This window comes from Oncorhynchus mykiss, chromosome 2 (genome assembly GCF_013265735.2).
Source record: "Oncorhynchus mykiss isolate Arlee chromosome 2, USDA_OmykA_1.1, whole genome shotgun sequence".
Lineage (NCBI taxonomy): Eukaryota > Metazoa > Chordata > Actinopteri > Salmoniformes > Salmonidae > Oncorhynchus > Oncorhynchus mykiss.
The window spans coordinates 77,666,141-77,689,512 of record NC_048566.1 but is presented as its reverse complement, the minus strand read 5'-3'; the positions used below and the strand labels follow the sequence as shown (position 1 = coordinate 77,689,512).

General features: G+C 44.1%; 1 protein-coding gene across 2 annotated transcripts in view; it reads left to right on the top strand.

The window, feature by feature from the left end:
• The first annotated feature begins 6,539 nt into the window (after window positions 1–6,539).
• Window positions 6,540–23,372, top strand: part of wwox (WW domain containing oxidoreductase) — a 296,505-nt gene continuing 279,672 nt past the window's right edge. The window contains exons 1-5 of one of the 2 annotated variants that reach the window (XM_036955981.1): window positions 6,540–6,660; window positions 6,902–7,076; window positions 7,281–7,345; window positions 8,069–8,126; window positions 11,317–11,486. In XM_036955981.1, the coding sequence (XP_036811876.1) occupies window positions 6,639–6,660; window positions 6,902–7,076; window positions 7,281–7,345; window positions 8,069–8,126; window positions 11,317–11,486 (490 nt within the window). In that variant the 5' untranslated portion in view covers window positions 6,540–6,638. Of the gene's footprint in view, window positions 6,661–6,714; window positions 7,077–7,280; window positions 7,346–8,068; window positions 8,127–11,316; window positions 11,487–23,372 lie in introns of those variants that run through there. The other variant, XM_021572694.2, reaches the window with a different exon arrangement.

The following is a 23,372-nucleotide window of genomic DNA, read 5'->3' as shown; positions in this document are numbered from 1 at the left end:
AGGGCTTGTAAGTAAGCATTTCATGGTAAGGTCTAAACCTGTTGTATTCGGTGCATGTGACAAATAACATTTGATTTGATCAGCTACTCTTCCTGGCGTCCACATGAAACATGACAAAATACATAGTGCAGAACATTATTAGTCAAGGACTGAAATACATAAACTTAAAACGTCACACATAGCCTACATGTTAGTATATACACACAATATCTAGGTCTAATGCATAGTATAATGCAAATTACAATACAATATATATAAAATGGCTGTGTCTCTTCACAATCCCCTTTGTGCAGTAAGGTGTTCTTTTGTCTGTTTATGTAAACTGGTTTGATTGCTAGCTTGTGTTACCTGGGGTGGCAGAGAGTGTCATGTAGTCATGGCTCTATTTAATACTTTGCGTTTCCCAGCCTATGTTCTGAACCTGGGGACTGTGAAGAGACCTCGGGTTGCATGTCTTGTGTTGTACGATAATTGGTTGAACTGTGTGTCAACGCCTTGAACAGACAGTTCAGTACCTTCAACACATCAATACCTCACACAAAAACCAATAGTGATGCAGTGTCGTGTCTTTGGCTCTGCTGGATTAAGTGATATGACATGCTATTGTATAAAATAACTTCTCTGTAATTAATATTACCTGATTAAGCTAATCAGGTAGATAATTAACTAGACAGTCGGGGCACCACGAAATAACGTTTATAGAGCTGTTATCTTCCGAATAAGCTCTTAAAGACCCGGTAATTGTCACGTTCTGACCTTTATTTCCTTTGTTTTGTCTTTATTTAGTATGGTCAGGGCGTGAGTTGGGGTGGACAGTCTGTTTGTTTTTCTATGTTTGGTTTCTGTTTCGGCCTAGTATGGTTCTCAATCAGAGGCAGGTGTCGTTAGTTGTCTCTGATTGAGAATCATACTTAGGTAGCCTGGGTTTCACTGTTGGTTTGTGGGTGTTTGTTTCCGTGTGAGTGTTTGTCGCCACACGATACTGTTTCGGTTTTTGTAGATTTCACGTTATCATTGTTTTTGTTCGAGTGTTCATTTGTCTTTATCAAAAACATTATGGACACTTACCACGCTGCATCTTGGTCCGATCCTTACTCCTCTTCAGACAAAGAGGAGATCTGCCGTTACAGAAACACCCACCAACCGAGGACCAAGCAGCGTGGTAACAGGCAGCAGCAGCAGCAGGGGAGGCAGCGATATTTGGAGAAATGGACTTGGGAGGAGATTTTGGACGGTTCCCAGGGGAAAATCCCCGCCCCAAAGCAGAGCTGGAGGCAGCGAAAGCAGAGAGGCGGCATTATGAGGAGCTAGCACGACAGCGCGGCTGGAAGACCTACAAATTTATTGGGGGGGGGACACACGGGGAGTGTGGCGAAGCCAGGTAGGAGACCTGCGCCAACTTCCCGTGCTTACCGGAGAGAGAGAGGGACCGGGCAGGCACCATGCTATGCAGTGGAGCATAGCCCGGTGCGGTACATTCCAGCTCCTCGTATCGGCCGGGCTAGAGTGGGCCTCAAGCCAGGTGCCATGAAGCCGGCTTTACGCATCTGGTCTCCAGTGTGTCTCCTCGAGGCCGGCGTACATGGCACCAGCCTTACGCATGGTGTCCCCGGTTCGCCAGCACAGCCCAGTGCGAGCTATTCCACCTCGCCGCACTGGCCTGGCTACCGGGAGCATTCAACCAGGTAAGGTTGGGCAGGCTCGGTGCTCAAGAGCGCCAGTGTGCCTGCACGGTCCGGTCTATCCAGTGCCACCTCCACACACCAGCCCTCAGGTGACAGGCCCCGCACGAGGCTGTCTCTCCGTCTTCTGCCTACAGGTGTTCCCGCCTGTCCAGCGCTGCTAGAGCCTTCCTCCTCTCCAGCGCTGCCAGAGTCTCCCGTCTGTCCTGATCCGCCAGAGTCTCCCGTCTGTCCTGATCCGCCAGAGTCTCCCGTCTGTCCTGAGCCGCCAGAGTCTCCCGTCTGTCCTGAGCCGCCAGAGTCTCCCGTCTGTCCTGAGCCGCCAGAGTCTCCCGTCTGTCCTGAGCCGCCAGAGTCTCTCGTCTGTCCTGAGCCGCCAGAGCCGCCAGTCTGTCCTGTGCCGCCAGAGCTGCCAGTCTGTCCTGTGCCGCCAGAGCCGCCAGTCTGTCCTGAGCCGCCAGAGCCGCCAGTCTGTCCTGAGCCGCCAGAGCCGCGAGTCTGTCCTGAGCCGCCAGAGCCGCCAGTCAGACGCCAGAGCCGCCAGTCAGCCAGGAGCCGCCAGAGCCGCCAGAGTCTCTCGTCTGTCCTGAGCCGCCAGAGCCGCCAGTCTGTCCTGTGCCGCCAGAGCCGCCAGTCTGTCCTGTGCCGCCAGAGCCGCCAGTCTGTCCTGAGCCGCCAGAGCCGCCAGTCTGTCCTGAGCCGCCAGAGCCGCCAGTCAGACGCCAGAGCCGCCAGTCAGCCAGGAGCCGCCAGAGCCGCCAGCCAGCCAGGAGCCTCCAGAGCCGCCAGCCAGCCAGGAGCCTCCAGAGCCGTCAGCCAGCCAGGAGCTGCCAGAGCCGTCAGCCAGCCAGGAGCTGCCAGAGCCGCCAGCCAGCCAGGAGCTGCCAGAGCCGTCAGTCAGCCAGGAGCTGCCAGAGCCGCCAGCCAGCCAGGAGCTGCCAGAGCCGCCAGCCAGCCAGGAGCTGCCAGAGCCGCCAGACAGCCAGGAGCTGCCAGAGCCGCCAGCCAGCCAGGAGCTACCAGAGCCGCCAGCCAGCCAGGAGCTACCAGAGCCGCCAGCCAGCCAGGAGCTGCCAGAGCCGTCAGTCAGCCAGGCGATGCCAGAGCCGTCAGCCAGCCAGGAAATGCCAGAGCCGTCAGTCAGCCAGGCGATGCCAGAATCGCCCTTCACTCCGGAGCTGCCGGAGTATCCCGCCTGTCCGGCGCTGCCGGAGTCTCCCACCTGTCCCGGCACCGCCGGATTCTCCCGTCCGTCCGGCGCTGCCGGAATCTCCCGTCCATTTGGGACCCATGGCTAGGGTTCCCAGTTGGAGGTCGGCGGTGAGGGTCGCCACTCATAAGAGGCCACAGGGACAGTTGAGGAGGCGGACAAAAATTGTGGTGAAGTGGGGTCCACGTCCCGCGCCAGAGCCGCCACCGCGGACAGACGTCCACCCAGACCCTCCCCTATAGGTTCATATTTTGCAGCCGGAGTCCGCACCTTTGGGGTGGGGGGGGTACTGTCACGTTCGGACCTTTATTTCCTTTGTTTTGTCTTTATTTAGTATGGTCAGGGCGTGAGTGGTCCAATCTTGGTCCGATCCTTACTCCTCTTCAGACGAAGAGGAGATCTGCCATTACAGTAATCTTTTACATCAATAGCAGTCAATATTTAATTGTCACCCTGTTTAGTCTCATCTGAAAGTTGTAAATTCTTGTATATCTTTACGAACCCTGGCTAACAAGTTGAATCAGCAAAACAAAATTTGGTTGAAATATTTATTTACTAAATAATCACACAGAATACATTGATTATAAATGATGTCATAAAGAAAACGTCCCTGGTGGACGGAACAGATACGATGGCTGGTTACACAAAGAGAAGGGGGGGTTTGAGTGAAAGAGCGGGAAGACGGAATAACAAAGGGAGAAGCTATGCTATCGTAAATACAGAATCTTATGCATTCTAAATAACCGCCCATTTGAAAAAAGAGAATGCAATAATTATTTACTCTGAGCTGCGCTTCAGCTGATGAGAGGCCGGGTTGTCCAGCATGGATCTCCGGTCCTCTGAAGACTGTCTAGTGGTGAACTGGAGCGTGGTAGAATGGATACTCTGTCAGTCCTCTCCTAGCCCACGTTTAGTGACGACTGCTAACTCAACGGCTAGGAGGTATCGCTTCTGGAGAATAAGAGTTCAAAGTTCATACCAAGTTTCCATACTTTTAAGCTCATGCTATATTCTGGCTGGTATAGTAGAAATTCATCCTTCCGGTCTTCACCTTCACATTGAAATTCAATGCTAATTTCATTAGGTTCTCTAAGGTTGTCTTAGTTCTGTAGGTGGTCTTTGTCCTTTCAACGTGGGGACCTCAAGTCCACACATCCTTGGAACAGCTTATTATCTGAGCCCTTTTATACGTAGAACTGTCGCCCTAACGTCCTCGGAACAGAAAGTTACATTTTCATCAAGGGCTTTATATAGGAGGGGAGAGAAGGGCGTGTTTCATAGTTTATAACCAATGTCTGTTCACATGGGCAGGGCCACTAAGTTGAGCATAGTTTACTCTATGATAAACCTTTCTCTCCTTAAGAAGCTAAATTACATTTAATCTTTTCACAAATAGTTTCATATTTAAACATTTAAATTGCACAACAATTCCATGTGAACCTGAAAACTATAATGTGTAGATTTTCCAAGATACAGTTTATGTCGTCCTATCATCAGTAAGAATGTCTCAGACGCCAACTGATCTGGCATCATATTCATTTAGTACCAGCACATATTTTCAGCTGGTTGGATTACCGAATATGGTTCCTTTCCCAACATCTTTTGATGTTCCCAGACTCTCTATGTTTAGCAAAGGCTTTTCAAGTCCTTCTGTAGAGTCAAGAGAGAGGAACGGGAGAAAGGTATTTATGGGGGGGGGGGGGGGGGGTCATAAACCCCACCCACAGGACAAAGTCATGACAGCAGTCAATCTCTCCTCAACTTTCACCCAGGAAAGACTGACATGCATGTTACTGACTCTTTCCCTCTGTGTACATCTAAGTGCGATACGTCCTGCTTTGTTCTGGACCAATTGCAATTTACCTATGTACTTCTTTGCGGCACATGACCACAGCTGGACAGTAGTCCAGGTGCGACACAACTGGGGCCTGTAGGCCGACTGAGATGTCAAGAAGGCAGAGCAATGCCCTATCATGGACAGACCTCTTCCAATTTTAGCAACCATTGAGTCTATATGTTTTGACCATAACAGCTTGCCATCTAGGGTTTACAACCAGCAGTTTAGTCTCCTCAACTTGCCCAATAGCCACATTATTCAATAATGGATCTGAACAAGGTTTAGTGTTGAGCGAGTGATTTGTCCCAAAAATTATGCTTTGAGATATTCAGCACCAGCCTTTTGCTAGTTAACCATTCATAAACTGACTAGAGTTTTATGTTAAATATCTCAGTTATTTATTTTACTGTTGCAGCTGATGTGTATACTGTTAAATCGTCAGCTTAAATAGACAGACGGGCTTTATTCAAGGTCAGTGGAAGGTCATTTCTAAAAACTGAAAACAATAATGGCCCTAGCCGGCTGCCCTGCAGTACACCACAATCAACTGAATTTGCATGAGAGAGGCATTGGTTAATGAAAACCCTCTGTGTTCTATTAGATAGGTAACTCTCAATCCATAATAAAGCAGAGGATGCAAATCCATCACACCTAAGTTTTTTCAAAAAAGGTTATGATCAATGACATCAAAAGCAACACTGAAGTATAACAAAATAGCTCCCACAATCTTCTTACTATCAATTTATTTCAACCAATCATCAGTCATTTGTGTCAGTGCTGAGCATGTTGAGTGCCCTTCCCTATAATCATGCTGAAAATGTGTTAATTTGTTTTCTGTAAAATAACTTTGTATTTGAACAAACAACTTTTTTCCAAAAGTTTGCTAAGCACTTGTAACAGGCTGATTGGTTGGCTGTTTGAACCATTAAAGGGTGCTCTGCTATTTTTGGGTAGTGGAATGACCTTTGCCTCCCTCCATGTCTGACGACACACAGCGTCTTTCTAGGCTTAAATTGAAGATGTGGCAAACAGGAGTCACAATGTATTCCGATACCAAACTCAGAAATTGACCACCCATGTTGTCGGTACCAGGTGGTTTGTCCTTATTAGATACATTTAAGTTTTGTAGACTCTATTCAGTAATTCCAATGTTATATATTTGCATTTTATTAAAAGTGTATTTCTTTACATATTTTTTTATTTAACTAGGCAAGTCAGAACAAATTCTTATTTCCAATGACGGCCTAAACCGGCCAAACCCGGACGACGCTGGGCCAATTGTGCGCTGCCCTATGGGACTCCCAATCACGGCCGGATGTGATGTAGCCTGGATTCGAACCAGGCACTGCAGTGACGTCTCAGTCGGGAGCCCTACATATAGCCTTCAATATACTAGTAGCTTTCAAAATACCAGTATTTGTGTAAACTTTCTAAAGAAATGCTGGTATAAATAATACAAAATTAAAAATAAAAGTACTTCAAATGATCTATCTATTGTGTTTAAAGGTGGTTGCAATGCTGTGAAAAACTGTTGCATTGTACTAAAGTGTAAAATCGAAACTCCCCAAATATATAATGTCTTGTAAGGGGACTCTTATTTTGAAGGGTAAAAATCCGTAATCGTGCTACCAGTATAATATCATGCTGCAATGAGAACGATAATCTGTTTCTGATGCCCACTCGCAATTGCTCATATGTCGGTGGTATCTGGATCATTGCAACGTCCCTACCGCATTGACATTGAGGTTTAAAATAGCTAAGGGGTTAGGGACGTCTCAAGGAACCCGAATAGCACCCTGACCCTCGCTAATATGCTAACGCGGTTCAGCCTGTCGAAACCCCTCCCATTCTCGTGCGCAGACGCAGTTTTGGATGAGTACATTTTGTCACTTTGTTACCCCTAAAATGTATGGTACACATGGTCATTTACGGTATGCATACATTATTAATTGTACAAATTATATTAGTGTTGCCATCTTTGTAACTGTAATGTTTCAGTATCTTATTTGAACTGAGGAACGGAATGACTTTACTCCTGCATGACTTCATTACCCAAACAACACTTCGCAGACATAAAACTCATCACCGTATTATTGCGGAAGTGCTGAGGCAGGATTATAACTATAGCTCAGTGGATTATAATCACAGAGTTTCTGATTTCGGTTTTCACAGCTCCGTCGCATCTGCAAAATATAGATTGTCATTTTGCTATATCGCTGAATTCGAAAGAAACACGGGATATGGCAGCTTTAAAGTATGCTGGTATGGACGATACAGACAGCGAGGATGAGTTGCCCCCAGGATGGGAAGAGAGATCTACGAAGGATGGATGGGTTTACTATGCGAAGTAAGCGAAAATGAACTATTGCGCATTGCTCATAGTCAACCAGTGCCGCTTGATTTTATGGCAGTGTTATGCTTCCCATAAACCAGTCCTTGAACATACAAGCATTTGGCTGTAACATCGATGCAATATTGCGCACAGAATAGAGCAGTGCTATCAGTAATTGCTAGCTAGTTTGATGGATTCTCTGTGTCTCTCTCTCCACAGTCATGAGGAAATGAAGACTCAGTGGGATCATCCCAAAACAGGGAAGAAGAGACGCTGTGCTGGAGGTTAGAGTTATTCTCCGGGCAGACCCCATTCTCTACTTTGTTCTTTCTCCCACCAACCCCTTACATCCCACCCCATTCAATTTGCTTGGCTTCACAAGCTCCTTGCTCCGCCAAACGCTACGCCCACGGACGTTAGTTTCTTCCCCGTAATGAGTCTGAGTACCTTCCAGACGATTTCTAGAATGGAAATTAATTCTTGACCCGATGGGTTGGGCTAGATCCAGAACACACGTGCATAAAGTGGCGTTTAGAAAATCCGTTTTTGGCTTTGATACTCTGATTGGTTAGTGATGATCCAATCGCTGATTACTTTTTGTACAACACCCCTCATTTTGACTTCATCTTCACAAATTACTTCAATGATGGCAGTCTCAGACCTAAGTATGTAGTGAACAGTAGAGCAGCGGAGGAATTCAGTTGGTGTCGTCAGGCAACCATTCAATATGCCTTTTTGCAAGTGTGTAATTGTCATTACTTATCCACATTGGACCCAATCTTGTGTGTATCATGACTCAGCAGATTTTTTCTTATGCCTCTGGGTGCACCTGAATGTTCATAGTGAGAGGTCAAAACACGGATACACATACAATTCTGCTATTGTATATGTCTCCTTCAGTTAGGATGGCATTCAGTAACAGACCACTCAGAGATAATGAGTTAATGGTATGAATCATGTTTCTGAATGACTTGAGGAGTCTAACTGGAGGATTTTCTTCCCCACAGATCTACCGTATGGATGGGAGCAGGAGATGGATGACAAAGGACAAGTCTTCTATGTGGAGTAAGTCTTCATTTCCTGATGTACTGAACCAGCAAGTTAAGGGGTGACAGTAAAGAAATCAAAACTGGAAGCACTTTATTTTACCGTACATCAATTTACCAGGCATTTAAAAAAGAATGACATGGTATGGTAAATACACAGTAATAACCTACTAATTACTTGTTTGTTTCTTAGGGCTTCAGTTAAATAAGCACCATATTCATATCAGTTACATGTTTTATTCAATACCAGGCAAATAGCAGTGGAAACTGTTCCGTAACATAAAGTGCTACCAAGAATGTATGGCGCCGGACTGCCATTTTACTGGCTTCTAACCAATTGTGCTATTCTGTGTGTTTTTTCGCTTAGTTTGTAACTTTTTTTGTACATAATACATCCACACTGAGCTAAAGGCTAGAGCTGCCACTTTCAAGGAGCTGGACACTAATCCGGATGCTTATAAGAAATACGCTTTGCCCTCCGACAAACCTTCAAACAGGCAAAGTGTCAATACAGGACTAAGATTGAATCATACTACATCGGTTCTGACGCTCTTCGGATGTGGCAGAGCTTGCAAACGATTACGGATTACAAAGGGAAACCCAGCCACTAGCTGCCCAGGGAAGCGAGACTACAATATGAGCTAAATGCCTTTTATGCTTGCTTCAAGGCAAGCAACACTCAACCATGCATGACAGCAACAGCTGTTCCGGACAACTGTGTGATCACGCTCTCCGTAGCCGATGTGAGTAAGACCTTTTAAACAGGTCAACATTCACAAGGCCTCAGAGCCAGATGTATTACCAGGACGTGTACTCAGAGCATGCGCTGACCAACTGGCAAGTGTCTTCACAGACATGTTCAACCTCTCCCTGTCTGAGTCTGTAATAACTACATGTTTCAAGCAGACCACCATAGTCACTGTGCCCAAGAACGCCAAGGTAACCTGCCTAAATGATTACCGCCCCGTAGCACTCACGTCTGTAGCCATGAAAGCTTTAAAAGGCTAGTCGTTGGTCACATCAACAGCATCATCCCAGAAACCCTGGACCCACTACAATTTGCATACCGCCCCAACAGATTCACAGATGACACAATCTCTATTGCACTACATACTGCCCTTTCTCACCTGGACAAAGGAACACCTACGTGAAAATGCTGTTTGTTGACTACAGCTCGGCGTTCAACACCATAGTGCCCTCAAAGCTCATCACTAAGCTAAGGACCCTGGGACTAAACACCTCTCTCTGCAACTGGATCCTGGACTTCCTGAAGGGCCGCCCCCAGGGTCCAGGGTCCGCCACGCTGATCCTCAACACGGGGGCACCACAGGGGTGCGTGCTTAGTCTCTCCCATACTCCCTTTTCACCCACGACTGCTTGGCTACGCACGACTCCAACACCTTCATTAAGTTAAGAGGACACAACAGTGTGATCACTGACAACGATCTGACAGCCTACAGGGAGGAGGTCAGAGAGGTGCCAGGACAACAACCTCTCCCTCAATGTGAGCAAGACAAAAGAGCTTATCGTGGACTACAGGAAAAGGGAGGCTGAGCACGCCCCCATTCACATCGACAGGGCTGTAGTGGAGTGGGTCGAGAGCTTCAAGTTCCTTGGTGTCCACATCGTTAACAAACTATCATGGTCCGAACACACCAAGACAAGACAGTCGGGAAGACAACATGACAATGCCTATTCCCCCTCAGGAGGCTGAAAAGATTTGGCATGTGTTCTCAGCTCCTCAAAAGGTTATACAGCTGCACCATTGCTGGTTGCATCACTGCTTGGTATGGCAACGGCTTGGCATCTGACCGCAAGGCGCTACAGAGGGTAGTGCGTACGGCCCAGTACATCACTGGTGCCGAGCTTCCTGCCATTCAGGACTTCTATACCAGGCGTTATCAGATTGTCAAATTGTCAAAAACTCCTGCCACCCTAGTCATAGACTGTTCTCTCTGTTACCGCACGGCAAGCGGTACCAGAGCACCAAGTATGGGACCAAAAGGCTCCTGAACAGCTTCTACCCTCCAAGCCATAAGACTGCTGAACAGCTTCTACCCTCCAAGCCATAAGACTGCTGAACAGCTTCTACCCTCCAAGCCATAAGACTGCTGAACAGCTTCTACCCTCCAAGCCATAAGACTACTGAACAGCTTCTACCCTCCAAGCCATAAGACTGCTGAACAGCTTCTACCCTCCAAGCCATAAGACTGCTGAACAGCTTCTACCCTCCAAGCCATAAGACTGCTGAACAGCTTCTACCCACAAGCCATACGACTGCTGAACAGCTTCTACCCACAAGCCACAAGACTGCTGAACAGCTTCTACCCACAAGCCCCAAGACTGCTGAACATCTTCTACCCTCCAAGCCATAAGACTGCTGAACATCTTCTACCCTCCAAGCCATAAGACTGCTGAACAGCTTCTACCCTCCAAGCCATAAGACTGCTGAACAGCTTCTACCCTCCAAGCCATAAGACTGCTGAACAGCTTCTACCCTCCAAGCCATAAGACCGCTGCACAGCTTCTACCCTCCAAGCCATAAGACTGCTGAACAGCTTCTACCCCCAAGCCATAAGACTGCTGAACAGCTTCTACCCCCAAGCCATAAGACTGCTGAACAGTTCATCAAATTGCGACCTGGACTATTTGCATTGACCCCATTTTTTACTCTGCTGCTTCTTGCTGTTTATTATCTATGCATAGTTACCTTCCCCTACCTACATGGACATATTACATCAATTTCCTTGACTATCCTGTACCCCTGCACATTGACTCGGTACCGGTACCCCCTCTACATAGCCTCGTTATTGTTATTTTTATTCTTTACTTTAGTTTATTTATTTTTTGCAAATATTTTCTTACTTACTTAAAAAAAAATCATGCATTGTTGGTTAAGGACTTGTAAGTAAGGTCTGCTGTATTCAGCGCATTTGACAAATACAATTTGATTTGATATCTCCCCACTGGTGTAAAGTTGACCCATGGCTGTGAGCAGCCTAACTATTCCCCACTGTCTGCCTGAGACTGTTCATGAGGCCTTGTTTTGGTAGAGAGGGACCTGTTGGAGCATCCGCACAACCACTTAGCTTAGTGTCGTCTTGTCTCATCTGAACTTGGGTATTTCATTTGGTAAAAAATACAACATACAATCTACTCCTTCACCCTTCTCTCTTTCTCTCCCTCTATCCCTGCCCCTTCACTAACAGTCACATTAACAAGAGGAAGACCTACTTTGACCCGCGGCAGGCGTTCACGGTGGAGGACGTGCTGGTGAAGCCGAAGCGTTACGACGGGAACACTGCAGCTCTGGAGATCCTGCAGGGTCGTGACCTCTCAGACAGGGTGGTCCTCATCACCGGGGGAAACTCTGGCATCGGTGAGTTTTGGACTGTGTGTGTATGCACATGTGCCTGTGTAATTAACTTATTTATGCCTCAAAATAGTTAAATGCACCTTCATTATTTCACCAGTAGGTGGGGGTGTTGTACCACACATTTTTTGTCCGGTCCTGACAGTGCTTCTCTGTCGTCCCCCTCATTGTATGCCTTTAAAACCAGACATTCATAAACACTATGAAATGTTACACTTAGACTGAACAAGTCATTCACTAATACCCAACATGATTGTATTGAAGGTCAGTAGCACTTTTCACTCATACCTGTATACAGGTTGAAAATGGCAGATAGTAATTGTAATTGTGTGATGGTGAGAATGCAGGGTTGTGTTCCAAACAAAACAACAACAAGTGTTCTTGCTCTAGTTCCTCAACAGCACAGCTAGGAGAGATAAAAAAAAAACAGACTCTTCTTTGAGTCATGAAGGTGCATTGAAATGACGTAGGAGCTGTGCACACTTTAGAGAGGTGTGTGACCACTTGGAGACACCAGTTAGTCCTCTCACTCAAACCCTTGTCATGTTTGTATCTTATGTTGCACCTACCCTACATTTTCCAGGAATAATCTTATGTTACACCTACCCTACATTTTCCAGTAATAATCTTATGTTACTGAAGGTATCCAGAGTATTTTTAGATTTTGTTATCAACAAATACAGTGAAATGTACAGTAAACGTAATATACACATAAAAATCAACAGTGTAATGTTTGGATTCAGTCTTGTGTCAGGTGAACTGTTGTGTCCTCAACTTTGACCTTGACCTAATAATTTCCCCATAACCTCCAAACTGTTTAATTGCCACCATGCTTTTACATGAGCTTTTCTTCTGTAAGAAACATGTCAATGTAGGCCTAGCCGTACAGGCCAATTCCCACAAGTGTAAAGGGTTAACCCAGCTGAATTGGATGTCATTGTTAACTGTAATGAATGATGGCCATTTGTGGGGAGAAAATGCATGGCTCACTGTATAATGGCCCTGGAAACAAATGTGTTTCTCTGTGTAAATTAGCACAAGTAGCAGCCATTTATCCACAGTCACCGCTTCAGTTGCAGGGAGATAACGACAGCGCGAGGAAAATTAAACAAACATAAAATCGTTAATTGTCTTTGTATTCAAATCATTCCTCTCTCCTAAAGTTCTAGCTTTGTAAATGGAGTGAGTATATCACTAAAGATGTTTGTAAAACAGTGTTGTTGTTTTCAGATTTATAATGACTTCAGACAGCGACTGAACTCATGTGGTTGTAGACTATCTCAGCTTCCCACACTTAATTACTTGTTAGTATATATTACTTTGGGCCAGAGGTTCTGCAACACAGTCAGGTTTGTACCTGGTTATTTTCAAGAAGGAACAAAACAACAAGGATAGCATACAGGGTAGAATAAAGAGATAAACTCTAGCTATCATGTTGAAGTCATTCGAGAGAAACAACTTTTGCCAGGTAAAAATTAACTAGTCAAATGCAAAAACATATAGGCCTTCTGTCACAAAACATATTTTGTCAACTGGATAAAGCTGATGTAGCTTATTACCTGTAACATAGTCCTCTTACTGAGACACTTTCCAGTGAGTGAGATGGTGTTTTTTATTCCTCCAAAAGAGGGCACAGAAGCTCTTTCAGGTGCAATGTGACGATCTGAATAATGCACCGATCTTTACACTTATCAGTCCCTTTGTTTCTCTTAAAATACACAATATCTAACGTATCAAAAACACACTTCGATATTTTAACAAAGTTTCGCTGTTGGTCTATTGATTCTGATTAACCCTGGTGCATTGCACCCGGTCGGTAATTTATTTCCCCCTGTGATAGGGTTCTTGTTTTTCATTGAAAATGATCAGACACAATTATAAATGAAATAACCCATTGATATTATTACAAATATTGTCTATATTGTAATGTTTGTATTGCAGTGTCAATGCCTAATGAACACATATTTACCTAACCTTTGTCCTCCACTTGTCTCCCAGTGTACTGAATATGAATTATCCTGCTGTAATAAACAGTATTCCAATAGTAATTGCCACCAGTAGCGAGCTCCCTTGACATCCTCATGGTCCACATGTGAAATGTGCTTATGCCAATTGACTAGACACAGTGGGAATTGAAATAGCACCAGTTGTGTTTCAATCCTAACGTCAAGGCAATTTTCATTTGTTCAACAGAATCGTTTTAACAGGAAATATGAGGACAATTATTTGTCACTATAGCTGGCTATTATTTATTGTGTTAATTTAGCTGTTAATGCATGGGGAATGTACATATATGAGACCATTAATGCATGAAATGTAATGCTGTCTGTCTGGTGTTGTTAACAGGCCTGAATAGGCTCTAGTAATATTGCTGGAAGGCGATACAGGGATGTGGTGCGTCTCAGCTTACATCATTACTCCTCTTTTCTCCCTCTCTCCTTTTTCATTTAAAAACCAGTAACAACTCCTGTTTTGCTGTAATGGAAATGAATGGTCGCTGTTAGCCGATCTCACCTTCTCGCTCTTTCTCTTTCTCTCTCTCTCTCGCAATTCATTTAAAAGGGGCTTTATTGGCATGGGAAACATATATTTCAACGTTTGTTTGTATACTGCTGCTACCCACTGTTTATTATCAATGCATAGTCACGTCACCCCTACCTACATGTATAAATGACCTCTAACCTGTACCCCCGCACACTGACTCGGTACCGGTACCCCCTGTATATAGCCTCGTTATTGTTATGTTATTGTGTAACTTTTGACATTTTTTACTTTAGTTTATTTGGTAAATATTTTCTTAACTCTTCTTGAACTGCACTGTTGGTTAAGGGCTTGTAAGTAAGCATTTCACGGTCTACATTTGTTGTATTCGGTGCATGTGACAAATAAAGTTTGATTTAATTTGATTTACATTGTTTATTTCACTTGCTTTAGCAATCAACACGTGAGAACTAATTTAACAATATCAACAAAAAACTCTTAGAAATTAACAATAAACATTGTACTCAAAGGTTTAAAAAAGATAGACATTTCAAGAGTTATATTATCAGCTATGTTTTAGCAATGTGCAAATACTGTAGTTGTAGTACGAAATAGTGGTGGAAGATAAACAGATAAATAAAGTAAAGTAAACAGTAAACAGATAAAGTAAACAGATAAATATTGGTAGTATTTACAATGTTTGTACTCCACTGGTTGCCCTTTTGTCATGGCAAATGGCCACAAATCTTGCTGCTGTTATTTGCAAATTGTGGAATTTCACCTAACACATATGGGAGTTTATCGATGGTTGACTTGTTTTTAAATGATTTGTGGGTCTGTGTGATCTGAGGGAAATATGTGTCTCTAATGTGGTCATACATGTAGCAGGAGGTTAGGAAGTGCAGCTCAATTTCCACCTCATTTTGTGGACAGTGGACATATCCTATCTTCTCTTGAGAGCCAGGTCTGCCTATGGTGACTTTACTCAATAGCAAGGCTATTGTCTTGATTTTGGTCAATCACAGTGGTCAGGTATTCTGCCACTGTGCACTCTCTGTTTAGGGCCAGATAGCATACCCATTTGCTCAGTTTTTTTGGTTGATTCTTTCCAGCTGGCTGAGGGGACTCTTCTCTAGGTTACTCTCTCTGTAGGTAAGAGCTTTGTGGTGGAATGTCTGGGTAGCTCTTCCTCTGTGGTTGTAGAATTGAATAGCTCTTTTCTGGATGTTGATAACTAGCAAGTATAGTCTTAATTATACTCTGCATTTTTTTAAAATGTTTTGCTTTGTACACAAAGTATATTCTTGTAGAATTCTTCATGCATCTCAATTGGGTGTTTGTCTCATATTGTGAATTCTTAATTGGTGAGTGGAACCCAGACCTCACAACCATAGGGGGCAATGGGTTCTATTTAAGTGATAATGCACGAGAAGCCAGTGTTTGGAGGATATATTGGCATGGGTGTTGTTAGGCCCAATATTATAAGGACACAAGGCGAGACCCAAATGCAGACGCAGGAAGCAGATGGTTGATCTCCGATATTTATTAATCCAAAGGGTAGGCAAAAGAAAGGTTTGGGACAGGTGAGAGTTCATAAACCGGGTCAGAGTCCAAAACAGTACCAGACGAAGGGCAGTCTCGAGGTCAGGCCAGGCAGGGGTTCAGTAACCAGATCAGAGTCCAAACAGTATAAGGGGATAGGCAGGCTCGAAGACAGAACAAGCAGAGTGGTCAGGCATGTGGGTTCGGAGTCAGGACAGGCAAGGGTTGAAACCAGGAGGACTAGAACCAAAAGAGTTTGGGAAACAAATAGGAGCAAGGAAAACCGCTGGTTGACTTGGCAAACAAGACGAACTGGCACAGAGAGACAGGAAACAGGGATATATACACCGGGGATAATAAGCGACACCTGGAGAGGGTGGAGACAATCACAAGGAAGGTGTGACAAATATATCCTCTAAACACCAGCTTCTAGCACATTATCACTTTTATACAACGGGTTGCCAAAATAATGATTGACATATTTTCATTAAAAACATTTATTTTGATAAAAACAAAACATTTTTTTTGTTGTTGTTGAATTTTACTCCCTTTTCTCCCCAATTTCGTGGTATCCAATTGTTAGTATTTCCTATCTTATCTCATCGCTACGACTCCCGTACGGGCTCGGGAGAGACGAAGGTTGAAAGCCATGTGTCCTCTGAAGCACAATCCAACCAAGCCGCACTGCTTCTTAACACAGCGCGCATCCAACCCGGAAGCCAGCCGCACCAATGTGTCGGAGGAAACACCGTGCACCTGGCGCCGGCCCGCCACAGGAGTCGCTAGTGCTCGATGAGACAAGGACATCCCTACCGGCCAAACCCTCCTTAACCCGGACGACGCTAGGCTAATTGTGCGTCTCCCCATGGACCTCCCAGGCTGCGACAGAGCCTGGGCTCGAACCCAGAGTCTCTGGTGGCACAGCTAGCACTGCGGTGCAGTGTCCTAGACCATCCTTCCACAAGAGGTAGTCCTGACACAAATCTAGGTTTGCTATTTATATCTAGATCTATTGATGTTCCATTGCCAGCCTGTATCTAGCCAACTACAGATAACTTACAGTCACGTCAAAAAGTGCAGCCAGAATAACAGCAAAGTAGCTCTGTTTTCATTTGTTTAAGCTGTTTTATAGAGACATTTATTTAGATACATCCATAACAATGAGCTAATGAGGCGTGATTTCGCCTGGCATAAAAATGTGCTCACTCGTCAGGACACTGTTGTTCAGAGGAGCTAGCCAACAACACAGCTACAGTTACACAATCACTTCAAACTGAAGCTGGAAAGACTGCAAATTAGCTGCGTTTACCTTTTTTTCATTTTTTATTTTTTTAGTATATATCCATAAAAATTATGCCAGCAGATTCATGATTTCAACTTGCTGAGAAATGCTGCCTGCCTGTCTGTCTCATCCCGACTTCCGACACGTTCATTACTATGGGACAGCAGGAGATCGAATTTGAATATTGAAACAATGTTGACAATGTCGGAGAGACAAACATCAAGGTTTATACAAATCTCCGCTGTTGAAAACTAAATGTTAGTCTTAAAGAAATGTGAGATAATGTCTAGATGCTTTTATAGTGGAGATCAACTTTATAAATTGCCTGGCTGGGCTGATGAGACTGTGGATTGCACAGTCAGATGGAACAGAGTAAATAGGCATTTTAACGTCATAGATTTAGCCGGTGGTAACTTGTGGAATAGACACTGGCTGGAATGCAGTTTTAACCAATCAGCATTCAGGATTAGACCCACCAGTTGTATAAAACTGATTGAAGTATTGCTTTGCCGGATCCTATTTGGGATGTCGAGTTTTATGTTCCTTTTGATGGCATAGAAGGCCCTTCTTGCCTTGTCTCTTAGATTGCTCACAGTCTTGTGGAATTTACCTGTTGTGTTGATGTTTAGGCTGAGGTAGGTATAATTATTTGTGTGCTCTAGGGCAACGGTGTCTAGATAGAGCTTTTGTCATTGCAACTGAACTGTTTTAGGAACACCATTCATTTTGTCTTACTGAGATTCACCGTCTGGGCCCAAGTCTGACAGAATCTTTGCAGAAGATCTAGTTGCTTCTGTAGGCCCTCATTGGCTCCTCTTTCTTTCTCTTTCTTTCTCTCTTTTGCTCTCTGTCTCTTTCTGTCGGTCTCTCTCTCTCTCTCTCTCTCTCTCTCTCTCTCTCTCTCTCTCTCTCTCTCTGTCTCTCTCTTTCTGTCTCTTCCCTCTGTCTCTCTCAATTCAATTCAAAGGGCTTTATTGGCATGGGAAACATATAACATTGTCAAAGCAAGTGAAATAGATAAACAAAAGTTCCAAAAGAATAAAGAAATGTGTCTATATACAGTGTTGTAACGATGTTCAAATAGTTAAAGTACAAAAGGGAAAATAAATAAACATATATATATATATATATATATATATATATATATATATATATATATATATATATATATGGTTGCCATTTTCTTGTGGCAACAGGTAACAAATATTGCTGCTGTGATGGCACACTGTGGTATTTCACCCAGTAGATATGGGAGTTTATCAAAATTGGATTTGTTTTCGAATTCGTTGTAGGCCTGTGTAATCTGAGGGAAATATGTGTCTCTGATATGGTCATACATTTGGCAGGAGGTTAGGAAGCTCAGTTTCCACCTCATTTTGTGGAATCTCTCTCTCTCTCTCTCTCTCTCTCTCTTGCTGTCTGTGTAAAGGTAGTCTCCTCTAGTCCTCAGGTCCACCTGTATGTGTGTACCATTGATCCTGTAGGGACTGTAATCCTGCCTCAGGCCTCTCATCCAAACCCATTAACAGCTCCTGTTCTAGCCTTCCTTATTTCCTTCCTTCCTTCCTTCCTTCCTTATTTCCTTCCTTCCTTCCTTCATTCCTTCATTCATTCATTCATTCATTCATTCATTCATTCATTCAACCAACTAACTAACGCTACATGGTTACTGTACATTTACTGGCCAAGGGTCCACTGTACTGTTTGTCCTTAAAGGGCTACCATCACTGAGTGCAGCAAAGGACAACTTATTTAACTTAATTAGAATATTGTTAGCAATACTCATAGTGGTACTGCATGGTCCAGGGGAGGTGTGTGTTCAGTCGGTTAACTTGAGAGCCCGTCAGTATCTTTGTATTTTTAGTTCTTCATAGCACTAAACCTGCTAGCAGTCAACACTTTGTCCTCTGCATGTTCACACCTGTGAACGTGTCCTTTTTCGACTATTCTCATCCAATCTCTACACGGTGAAAGGTTTTGTTTCTGCCATATCTTCAATAGGGAGGATGGAACATGTGAATGAGGCAAAGCATATATTTGTACTAAATATCCACATCCATATACAGTGTTACATGTGTACACTAGATACTCTATAGAACCTGTGTGTGTTCAGGTGAGGGGTGTTGGTCTCTGTGGTGTCTTGTTATTAACTTGATAATATGACGTATGATGAGTTATGGTTAGTTATGCTCCTAGCAACCCTCTGTCTACCCATTCATATCCATCATGACTGGCTCCACAAATAAGACTTCTGTTAAAGGATTCTTGGATTCTTATTATTTTAATCAATTTGATTAATACATTTTTTATCAAGTTGATTTCAAGAACATTTAATTTCACTGTCACGACATAGATTTTTGTGTGCATGATTTGTGGTTTTGGTTTGGTAAATTTCAAGATTTTACAGAGGACATTTTTAGATTGCTGGTTTACAGGTACTCTAGCTCAGAGTTGTTTCTCTAAACATGCAGAGAATTGTACCTAAACAGCTTTCCCCCTCGTCTCTTCACTGTTGACGTTGAGGCTGGTGTTTTGCAGGTACTATTTAATGAAGCTGCCAGTTGAGGACTTGTGAGGCGTCTGTTTTTCAAACTAGACACTCTAATGTACTTGTCCTCTTGCTCAGTTGTGCACCGGGGCCTCCCACTCCTCTTTCTATTCTGGTTAGAGACAGTTTGCACCGTTCTGTGAAGGGAGTAGTACACAGCGTTGTATGAGATCTTCAGTTTCTTGGTAATTTCTCCCATGGAATAGCCTTCATTTCTCAGAACAAGAATAGACTGATGAGATTCAGAAGAAAGTTCTTTGTTTCCAGCCGTTTTGAACCTGTAATCAAACCCACAAATGCTGATGCTCCAGATACTCAACTAGTCTAAAGAAGGCCAGTTGTATTGCTTCTTTTATCAGGACAACTGTTTTCAGCTGTGCTAACATAATTGCAAAAGGGTTTTCTAATGATCAATTAGACTTTTAAAATGATACACTTGGATTATCTAACACAATGTGTCATTGGAACACAGGAGTGGTGGTTGCTGATAATGGGCCTCTGTACGCCTATGTAGATATAAAAATCAGCCGTTTCCAGCTACAATAATCATTTACAACATTAACAATGTCTACACTGTATTTATGGTCAATTTGATGTTATTTTAATGGACTAGAAATGTGATTTTCTTTCAAAAACGACATTTCTAAGTGACCCCATTTGTAAGTGATCATCCTATCTCTAAAAATCATTCCCTTGGCGTTTTAGGTCTTTGAATGTTATTTGTTATTCATGAAAGAGTGTTATTGTTTGGTGTTTGTGTTGATCCCTGTGTTGTGTTGTGTGGATTATGAGCTAGGCCTGCTCTCTCCTCTCTCTGGAAGGACAGCTCACTAAACTGATGCAGCCAGTCGCTGAGAAAGAGAGAGAGAGAGGGAGGGAGTGGACAGGAGGGAGGCTCAGTGTGCAGGTTAAGCCCATAGCCAGGCTTTGTGAGTGAGCATTAGATTGAGGCAGATTTGTTAAGCATAACTGCCATTAAATTGGCAGCAAAGCCCTGGTATTTACTGCACCACTGCTGTTTGTGAATGAGGAGCCCTTAAAGAGCGGCCCAGCCATGTGTTAAGCCCACCGCCTGGTACGGAGGGGATTCATTATTCATGCTTGGACTGACTGGGAGGAAGTAGAGGATAACAAGATGCAACAGACATGTGTGTGTCTCTGTATACACTGTATGTGTGCAAATATGCTTGAGTGTGTATGTGTGTATATCACTGTGGGACAATCTCTTGTGTAAAGTCCCCTGTCTCAATCTCTTGTGTACAGTCCCCTGTCTCAATCTCTTGCGTAAAGTCCCCTGTCTCAATCTCTTGTGTAAAGTCCCCTGTCTCAATCTCTTGTGTAAAGTCCCCTGTCTCAACATGCTGTTGTGCTGTCTCAATCTCTTGTGTACAGTCCCCTGTCTCAAACTCTTGTGTAAAGTCCCCTGTCTCAATCTCTTGTGTAAAGTCCCCTGTCTCAATCTCTTGTGTACAGTCCCCTGTCTCAAACCCTTGTGTAAAGTCCCCTGTCTCAAACCCTTGTGTAAAGTCCCCTGTCTCAATCTCTTGTGTAAAGTCCCCTGTCTCAATCTCTTGTGTAAAGTCCCCTGTCTCAACATGCTGTTGTGCTGTCTCAATCTCTTGTGTACAGTCCCCTGTCTCAAACTCTTGTGTAAAGTCCCCTGTCTCAATCTCTTGTGTACAGTCCCCTGTCTCAAACTCTTGTGTAAAGTCCCCTGTCTCAATCTCTTGTGTAAAGTCCCCTGTCTCAATCTCTTGTGTAAAGTCCCCTGTCTCAAACCCTTGTGTAAAGTCCCCTGTCTCAAACCCTTGTGTAAAGTCCCCTGTCTCAAACTCTTGTGTAAAGTCCCCTGTCTCAAACCCTTGTGTACAGTCCCCTGTCTCATTGGACTTGGCTGGTGTTATTATAAATGAGGAAATGGAAGGGTTTTACAACTGGCATTTCATGTCCTCTCTGAGGAAGATGTTTATTGGCTACGTAATGAGAACCAGTTATGGTTGGTTAGTCAAATTATTCAACTTTATTAACCTTGGATCAAATTCACAATGCAGTCCCAAACTGTTGTAACATGCGAGGGAATTGTGTCGTAGGCCAAGAGGGTTCGATAATGATTACAGTTGTAATATAATTTAACTGGTATGGTTAGAGAGAGAGGATGGAATACATATGTGCTTAAAGCCCTCAGTGGATTCAAATGAAAGGTGACTGGGTTATTGTGTGTAGTGAAGTAGTTTATGGAACCATCAGGTTTACAGTGTGGGGATGACGAGGAGATGAAGCTACGTAGGGGGGGTTTTGATGACAGTGATGAAAATAGCCCTCCGTTGTGTGTGTGTGTGTGTGTGTGTGTGTGTGTGTGTGTGTGTGTGTGTGTGTGTGTGTGTGTGAGAGAGCAGTGTGGAGCATGAGATAGGGGACATGAGGATTGTGCGGGCCAGGTGGGAGGTTAAGAGGGGCCAGGCCAGGGCTAATAGAACCACTTCAGGCCTCTCCGGTGGAACAACTTACACCTGGGCTGTAATTACAAACCATACATCCCACTTTTGGGGTGACACCACCTCCCTGGAACTAATGGAAGGGCTGCAGTTGGAATGGAGGAGAATTAGAGCGCTCCTCATTGCAGGCGTGGAGTCCGGTCTTTTGGGCCTTAAAGTACTCTAGAGTAGGAACAGGTGTATTCATCGTTGAGACGCACAGGAGGTACTGCAGTAAGATTAGTTAGGAATTGGGGAGAGCTGAGTGTTCATTAGAGCAGGTGGAAGTTCTCTATAGAGCGAGAGAATGAGTGTAAACCTTTTTAGTTAACACTGTTAGTGTGAATAATTATGTTGTACAGTTTTGATTTGGTAGAGAGAAAGAGAAGGAGCATGAGATATTTGGGGGCTAGAGAAAGTGAGGTTATTTACCAGAAGATACCGACCCTACCGTTACGCTTGTTTACACGGCGCTGGGGTCGGAACACAATCATGGTTACATTAATACACCTTGGAGCCGGCCGAGATATGGGTCGGAAAATTCACCTCAATGCAGGGATGAGATATGCCACTGTTTTCCTAACTTCACCTTTACCCATCCCTGCATTGAGGTAAGTTTTCCGAACCAATATCTCGCGCCGGCTTCAGTGTCTTAATGTAACCATGATTGCCATTCTGACCAAGGGCAGACTTAGCGATTTTCCTTCAATTCAGAGAAAGCGGAGAAAGCATCCGAGCGAGCAAAACAGCGCCCCTCTGTCTTACTATATGTAGCCCATGTATCTGATGCTGTCTGGCCAGAAAGAGTATGACATGCCATAATTGTTTTTGTCCAGACAGCATCAAATACAGTACATTGGCTACACATGGGCCACAAATGTCCTCTGCCTCGACGACAATGGCAGTATTATCAGCAGCACCTGTCTTTTTACCAAATAAATGCTTATTGTATTCCCCTAGTCAGGGCAATGCACAGACCTTTCATAATTCATATGTCAAAATTCATAACCAACTGACTCTGTAGAGACAATGCTTACATTTTTGAGCATTGGTCTATTTAGTTCTGCAACAACACTCTCACTCATCACCACAAATTGTAAGCAAGCTAGTTACAGTGCCTCCTAAAGACATGATTGACACAGGGAAAAGAGGCTGGGCTATCAGCTGGTCATTAATATTGATGATTGATGTAAATCAGCTAGCTCCATTTCTTTTACTGATTTGTAATTTACCTCTCTATCGTTCTGTCTCTCTCTGCTGTGCGTATCAGCCAACCAGACCGACTGTTGATGATGCTGTAGGCTAAATCAAGTGTTAATCAATGGTGTGCTGCTGTGGCATTACTGTTCATATTTAAACCAGGTATCTAACTACACACACTAGAATGGTGAGTGTATCTCTCTTGCCATGCATGTTTGGATACCGGGCGCGTGTGAGCGCCGTACAGGGAAGATCAACAGGCGCAACCAACCAACCAACCAACTAACGGACGGGTTGGGGGTGGGGGGGTGAACTTGATGACAACTTGCAGGGAGTGAATTCCGAACAACAATGACAAAGAATGT